This window comes from Neofelis nebulosa, chromosome 10, assembly GCF_028018385.1.
Source record: "Neofelis nebulosa isolate mNeoNeb1 chromosome 10, mNeoNeb1.pri, whole genome shotgun sequence".
Classification (NCBI taxonomy): Eukaryota; Metazoa; Chordata; class Mammalia; order Carnivora; family Felidae; genus Neofelis; species Neofelis nebulosa.
In genome coordinates, this window is record NC_080791.1 from 103,154,761 (window position 1) to 103,162,618 (window position 7,858).

The 7,858-nt window shown below is 41.1% G+C and overlaps 1 protein-coding gene across 1 annotated transcript; it reads right to left on the bottom strand.

Moving 5' to 3' along the window:
* Positions 1 to 1,453: 1,453 nt before the first annotated feature.
* On the bottom strand, positions 1,454 to 2,398 carry LOC131488876 (olfactory receptor 10W1). The gene has a single exon (XM_058690723.1). The coding sequence runs from the start codon at positions 2,396 to 2,398 to the stop codon at positions 1,454 to 1,456; it is 945 nt and encodes a 314-aa protein (XP_058546706.1).
* Positions 2,399 to 7,858: the final 5,460 nt, after the last annotated feature.

The following is a 7,858-nucleotide window of genomic DNA, read 5'->3' on the forward strand; positions in this document are numbered from 1 at the left end:
ATTTTCCTTCTGGGGCCCCCAAATAACGAAGATAATGATAGGAGCAATAATAATACAACAATGGTTGATATCATGCTTATAGGGCTTATTGTAAAACCTGCCGGAATTCATTTAATCCTTAAATGATTCTTTCGGCTACGTTTATTGTAGTCTCCATTCGATTAAAAATAACATCAAAGCACAGAGGGCTTAAGTGATTCTTTCCTTGTCACACATGTAGAAAGAGGCAAACCCAGGTATCGTGGCTCCGGGGCCTGTGCTGTGCCACAAATCTTCTTCATTGCCTCTCGGTAAACTTTCAGATAACCACTTCTTTAATTATATAACAAATTAGGGATTATTGACTGTAGAATGCCACTGATAAATGAACGTGTTACTAAGAAGTTAATTACTACCTAAAATTCTAGGGGATATCGAGAATATTTAAAAAGACACAAAAATCGTCTTCTTAAAAGCTCCAGACAGGTGAAAAGATAACAAAGTATTATCAGAATATAACTGGAAGGAAAACAGGAATTCACTAAGGCAAATGAGCATGGAAGCTACTGTTACTTTTCCCAGAAAATAAAGCTTATTTGGAGGACGTGCATTGTGAGGTAGAGGGTATAAACAATATTCTTTCATACAATAATTGTCTAGCCAATACTTTATTAAGGGGAAATTGGGTCATTAACATATTTTCATTTCTCCATAAAATACTATATAATAAACAATCCTTTTCTGATTGTTCTCTGTTTGTCCCTAACTCTCAGGATCCTTTTCTGCCCTGTCGTGCTCTACAAGTCTAGTTTCTGAGAACCGAATCATTCAGTCTACACTGCCCTCTTGCTTCCAGTTGGGTTTGGCCAATGGGAGACAGGGCAAGGGTTGGGTTGGGAGGTGCAAGCAGAGAGAGGCGGGGCTATTTATCTCCCTGCTCTCTCCTTGCATGGCTGGAGTCCTGTCAGTTGTTGCCTTTCCCCTGCTAAAGCCCTGAAGGTACAGTTTCTACCAAGTGTTTTCTCTCAATGAACCTAGCTCTTACTGGTCTCTGATAATACCGTACCACCTTATGTCTGTGAGGTCCAGGGGCGATCGTGGCTTCCTTCTATTGCTAGACTGGTGTGTGTTGCCACTCTTATTGGTTCCTTTACTTCGATATGTAATCTTTTTATTATTATTATTTTTTCAGTGAAAATCTATTGAATGAGCCCTCTCTTTCCAGCCGATAACCGAGAGGCAGTATTATACTTGTCACTTTCTGTTGTTATGCACATTTGTTAATTTCCTTTCTAGAAGAGAATTAGTGAGTAAAATAGTAGACAAATTTTAGAGGTCTCTGGCACACATAGCTTAATAGATTAGATAATTTATATCATTTTTTAAAGATGACTTATTAACTAGGATAAATTCCAGTTGCACGGAGATTGGCATGAGCTGGAACCAAATCCTTGCCTGAAGGTTGTACCCTCCCCTAGTTGCTCTGGGAGAGGCAATTCCTGGCAAGAACTCTCCCTAGGGTCCCCTTCATTTCACGGTTCCTCAGGGTGTAGATAAGTGGGTTGAGCAGTGGGGTTCCCAATGTGTACACCAGTGAAATGAACTGGTCTTGCTTGGGGTAGTAGCTGGAGTTGGGGCGCAGGTACATGAAGGCACAACAGCCATACTGCAGCAGGACCACGGAGAGGTGGGAGGAGCAGGTGGAGAAGGCCCGGCGGCGGCCAGCTGCCGAGTGGATCTTGAGCACAGCAGCCACAATGAAGGCGTAGGAGGTGGCGATGAAGAAGAAAGGCATGGCAATGGCCAATGTGGCCGCCACCAGCACTGCCCGCTCATGGATGTGGCTGTTGGTGCAAACAAGACGCATCACCGGTGGCACATCACAAAAGAAGTGCTCGATAGTCCGCGCCTGGCAGAATGGCAGTGGGAAGATGAAGGCCACCAGTTGTATGGACAGGAACAAGCCAATGACCACAGAGGCCACGACCAAATGGACACAGAGAGTTAAAGTCACAGTGAGGGGATACTGCAAGGGGGAGCAAATAGCAACATACCGGTCATAGGCCATGGCAGCCAAGAGGAAGCAGTCAGCGCTACCAAGCCCAATGAAGAAGATCATCTGAGTGGCACAGCCCAGGAGGGTGATGGTCTTCTCTGACTGGAGGACGTTGGTCAGGATGTGGGGCACCACCACAGCAGTGTAGCATAGTTCTATTCCCGAGAGGCTGCCCAGGAAGTAGTACATGGCTGTGTGCAGGCGTGCTTCCGTATGGATGGCCACCACAATGAAGACATTCCCACCGATGATCAAGATATAAACCAGGCTGACTCCAAGGAAGAACAAGACCTGGAGCTCTGGGGGAGACGGATAGGCCAGGAATACAAATTCCATCAACATTGAGTGATTTCCCCAGGTCATTGAGCTAAGGGAGAGGATCTCTGCCGAGAGTTACAAAGCAGGAGGGAAAATAAGACCAGTGATATATTTAGTCCACACTCTGAGCCATGTTCTAATCTGATCAGGTCTGATGTTAGAAACTTCGAATTGAGACTAATTCTCTCTTTCCCTCTTCTTTTACCAAGTCTTTTCACATAAATATCTACAGCTCTATAACTTAATTTCTAAGTGCCAAGAGTTGGCTTGAATTGTATAAGATTTTTTTTTTTTTTTAAGAAAAAGAGGCAGAGGAAGTTTGTGGCATTCTCAACAATTTATAGGAGAAGGGGAATGCAAATTAATTCTTTCAGTAAATTCATAAGAAAGTGTCAAGGAATTCTTGAAAGCAGGGTTCAGTCATTAAGATGAGGGCGGGAAGCTATTCATTCATTCACTCATTCATTCACATATTTATTTACACCCAGTGCCTCCTGAGGGATTGACTCGGGAATATATGGATGTAACACTGAAAATCCAATCATAAGATGGAAATTGAAGAAAGTAAACAATGCTCATGGAGAGCTCACACAGGTCTGAGATGGACAGGGTCAGGGATGAGCCTCCCGCTCCTGGTTTCTCAATTCATACCCAATCAAGAGAAGTGCAGGAATTGAAGGAAATGGAAATTTGTCATAGGGCTCCTCCCAAGCAGACTCCGTGCCATCAGCACAAAGACCAATATGGGGCTCCATTCCACGAACCGTGAGATCTTGACCTGAGTCGAAATCAAGAGTCGGATGCTCAACAGACTAAGCCACCCAGGTGCTCCTCAACCTTCCCATTTTCAACATTAATTATTTATGATGAGCTTTGAAGAAAAATCATAAGCCAGAAGCACCACACTAGTACAAATTGTCCACATAGACCCAGCTCTGTGTCACAAGCATAGGGAGAAATGTGACTAGACTGTCACAGATGTTCAGAGCACCTGGGGCACGAATGACTCTGTTGTTTTTCCAACAGCTGATGAGTAGTGTCCAGTTCCTATCAATTCTCTTTTCTTCTTCTGAACTTCAGTCATGCTCTGAATGATTTCTAATATTACCTGTCCTATTCAATATTTTATTAAAATATGAGTAGTAGGGGCAGTGCATCTGTGTGAAATCAGTTTTGAATTAAATGATGTGGTTTGAAAAATCTCACGTCCTGGCTCTGTGATGCTGGGCGATATAAAATTTCTCTGAGTCTTAGTTTCTTTACTTGACAAATTGGGATAATAATTATACTTAGTTCTGAGGGTTTTTGTTTGGATTAAAAGAGTTCATTATGTAAAGTATCTACCACAATGCATAGTTCATCACAAGAGCAGCTCGATAACAGATAACCATCATTATTATCCACAAGTTCAAGGGCAGACATCTGCCCTTATTTACATTTTCATCTCCCATATCCCCAAGCCTAATGTACAAATTATAGGCACTTGATAAATACGTGTTGTACGGATAAATATACTATGAAAAGTATGTCATTTATACTTTTGTTTTAACTTTCTCTTTCACTTTTAAGGTGATTTCATGATCAAATCATCCATTTAAGAGCCCACACGGAAAACAACTTGGTAACCAACATTAGGGCTGCACTGTGGAAAATACCCTGTCACTAGGGAACATAACAAGTAGAAGGCTATAACAAACACATCTAGGGCTAGTTTCCCACTTATATTTGATAGAGGGCTTTGGAACCTGTGTGATAATGATGACTTTAGAGAATTTTATGATAGCCACACTTCTGTCATTTTAATAGTGCTCTCCAAGATCTATAATAAAATATTTATAAAAGAGTTATCTATAGGTCATTAATTTTTAGTGCTGGAGAGGACTTCAGAAATTACCTAGTTCAGTCCTCTGTCAGATGCTTGAATTTTCCATACAATACCTGAACATCGGGTCCACTTCAAAGCCTGGGGAATGTCATTACTTCCTAACTTGGTTGCTTTGTTGTTGGATAGCATAATTCCCTAAAATTCTTTTCTTGTAATGGCTGAAACCTGCCTCAGTAACCTCTACATTCCATTCTGTTCTATGGCATGGGGCCATTGTTTCATGAAACACTTCTGGAACTAAGAGCTTTTATCATGCAGCCCTAAATTTTCTCCCATTTTCCTTTTGGTATTCCTTCAACGACATAGTTTTGTTATGTCTCAGTTTCAGCTCTGGAAATGCTTTCATTTTTGTTGTTGTTGCGTTCTGTTTTGTGTTTGAGAGAGAGAAAGCATGAGCGGAGGAGGGGCAGAGGGAGAGAGAGAGAGAGAGAGAGAGAGAGAGAGAGAGAGAGAGAGAGAATCTTAAGCAGTCTTCACACTCAGCCTGGAGCCTGACACAGGGCTCAATCCCATGACCCTGGGATCATGACCTGAGCCGAAATCAAGAGTCAGACGCTCAACCGATGGAGCCACCCAGGCTCCCTGGAAATGTTATAATTTTAAATAACTTACTTAGAAGTATACTGCATGGGACAGATCACAAGGATGGTCAAGTATAAAGAGATCTGGGTATCAGTATCTGTCCATTGGCAGTCTATTGCTTCAGACTAACCAAAATTAGATTCATCAAGTTGTTTGTGTTTCATTATTTTGATAGTCTTCTCAGACATGGACTGAGGTAGCTCCATGGATGCTAAAACCCTAAACATTATTTTTTCATTTTCAGAGAAGCAAAACATGTTCATCATGTTTATACTTATATTTATATTAAATATATTATGTATTTAATAGATATTAATTAATGTAATTAATTAATTATATTATATTATAATTATATAACTATAAATATATGTTATATTAATATAATTAATATAATATATAATAATATAATATAAATATATTAAATATATTTTATATGTATGCCATAAAAATTTATGTACATAAAAGTCTGATTCAATGCTGTAAAGAAGTGTGTCATAAGATTAAACAACATGTGTCTCTGACATAGTTTGTGATTAGGGGATTCAGAAAGGCTTCCTAGAGGAGTAATATTCAAGCTTAAATCTGAAAAATAGAATTAATCAGGAGAAGAATGACAGGCAGAGTAATGGGGTCCATATTCCGGACAGATGAAAAAGTAGATTTAATGTTCAAAGAGAGTGAAACTTATTGTAACCACATGTCATCAACTTGTTTTTCCAAGTTGTTACTAAACATGTGGCATGGGACAGAGGCAAGAGTAGAGACAGCACTCCAGCATCATGCCCAGAAATCTGCCCAGGCTGGCATCTGTTCGTGAATCCACACCTATCTCGGTGGCTGCAAGTCACAGCCCACATCATATCTACATCTTCTTTCTTACCTCTCCAGCCAGGCCAGCCCCATGTGGCAAGAGTGTCTGAGAAACCTTGCCCATGTGCATTCTGGAAATACAAGATGTCCAGACGGCAGTGGCTCTCAAATTGTGGAGTTAGCATTGTGCAAAACAAGGGGGTTAGCAGATTTGGTGATACCATACCCCAGGCAGAATCTCAAGCTATTATTAATAGCGATGTCACTGGGGCAGATCAACTCACATTAATGTCTGTCTCCTCATGTTCCGAAAACATAAATAACAATACTCACCTAATGGAGTTGTGATGGAATTAAATGGGATAAAGTATTTAGAACCCTTGGTTTGATGTGTGAAACCTATTAAGTTGCATAATAAATGTTAATTCTTCTCTCCTTTCTTTGGATCTGTTAAAAGGATATTAATAATACCTGCTTCATAGCAGAGGATTAAATGAAGTACCTTACAAGAAAAGGACTTTTATTAATTCTTTAAACCTTCTCCAAACTTACATTAGCCATCCCTTCAATATTTTTTAGGCTAAGATTAGTTATTACCATTTTAATCAGAAGAATAGGCCTTCCAAGTGAATTTAGAGGAACACGATAAGCCGTGGGCTGAATGAGCTCTAAAATCCTGGAGTCTCTACTTGTAGAGCCATTACTTGCTTTTCTAGCCTGGTGTCAGTGGGTACCTGGTATGTTGTAAATCTAGAAGGAGACAGAAAAAGACTTCTTACCTTTATCATGAGAAGGAGGAGGGGTGTACCAAGCCGGTCTCCTCAGGTCTAGTCGTAAGAGATGGAAGAGAGCAGGTGAGGGCTGTTTGCTCTGGTGGAGACAGAGAGGACCATGAGGCCAGAAAGTTGGCCCCGTGGGATGGAAGCTTTAGTAACCTTCCCAAGGAAATTTGCGGAAGGAATAAATTGCTCTGCTCTCTAGGGCCTTAGTCCATAAATTCTGTCTCTCCCAGCAGGTGGTTTGATGACTATTGATCTCTCCTGTGACCAGATAATGAGCCAAAGCCAAAACTGTCCCTGTACTTGGGAGCTCCCATCAATGGAAGATCTGCAGTGAGCTTGTCAAAGTGAAGACCAATATTAAATCCTTTATCAACACTCTCAGCGTCCCATATAATTTCCTGAGAGATAAGACAGTCCCTAATCAAGGTCATTTGTGCTTCCTGTTTCAAGTAGTTGACTGCCACCAGATTGTCATAGCTGGGTCAGCCCAAGTCCCAAGTTATTATTGCCCTGGGGAACTGAGACCATATTTTGTATTTTAGGGGTGTCTGGGTGGCTCAGTCGGTTAAGCATCTGACTTCAGCTCAGGTCATGACCTCATGGTTCAAGGGTTCGAGCCCCACATGGGGCTCTGTGCTGACAGCTCAGCTCCTGGAGCCTGCTTCAGATTCTATGCCTCCCTCTCTCTTTCCAACCCCCACTCACACTCTGTCTCTCTGTCTCTCTCAAAAATGAATAAACGTTAAAAAAATTATATTTTCTATGAAAAAGGGGGACCTGGTAACCTTGGTTATATATAAAGGAATGAATTGAGGGGAAATGCTAGACAGACATTTAACTTTCCTCTGTCACTTATTAATTATATCTTTTTTAAATGTTTGTTTATTTTTGTGAGAGAGAGAGACAGAGCATGAACAAGGGAGGGACAGAGAGAGAGGGAGACACAGAGTCTGAGGTAGGCTCCAGGCTCTGAGCTGTCGGCACAGAGCTTGATGCGGGGCTCGAACTCACAGACAGCGAGATCATGACCTGAGCCGAAGTCGGACACTTAACTAACTGAGCCACCTAGGCACCCCTCCTCTGTCACTTCTTAAATGATTCCCTTACTGTGGTCTTCCAGAATTTGAAGAAACCATACGTTTTCACTCAGTGTACCATACAGGCTTGTAGGTTTGATCATGTCCCTGCTCAGATATTACTTTGCCATATTAAACTTGCTAATTTTTAATATCTTTCCCCTTATTGCCTTTCTCTCCCTCATCTCCATTGATCTCCTAGTTCTTTCACAGTGGAACATACTTTTGATATGTTCTTTTTGATACCCAATAATAACACAGACTTAGGGTTCACTCATTTAAAGTTTGGTTCATCATTGGTTGACTAATTAAACAAATATTTATGTAATATGATCTGCCCATCACTGGTCTAAGTCTGGGCACCAAGATG

Excerpts from the sequence above, each read along its gene's own strand:
- LOC131488876 (XM_058690723.1), bottom strand. The coding sequence starts at position 2,398 with ATGACCTGGGGAAATCACTCAATGTTGATGGAATTTGTATTCCTGGCC.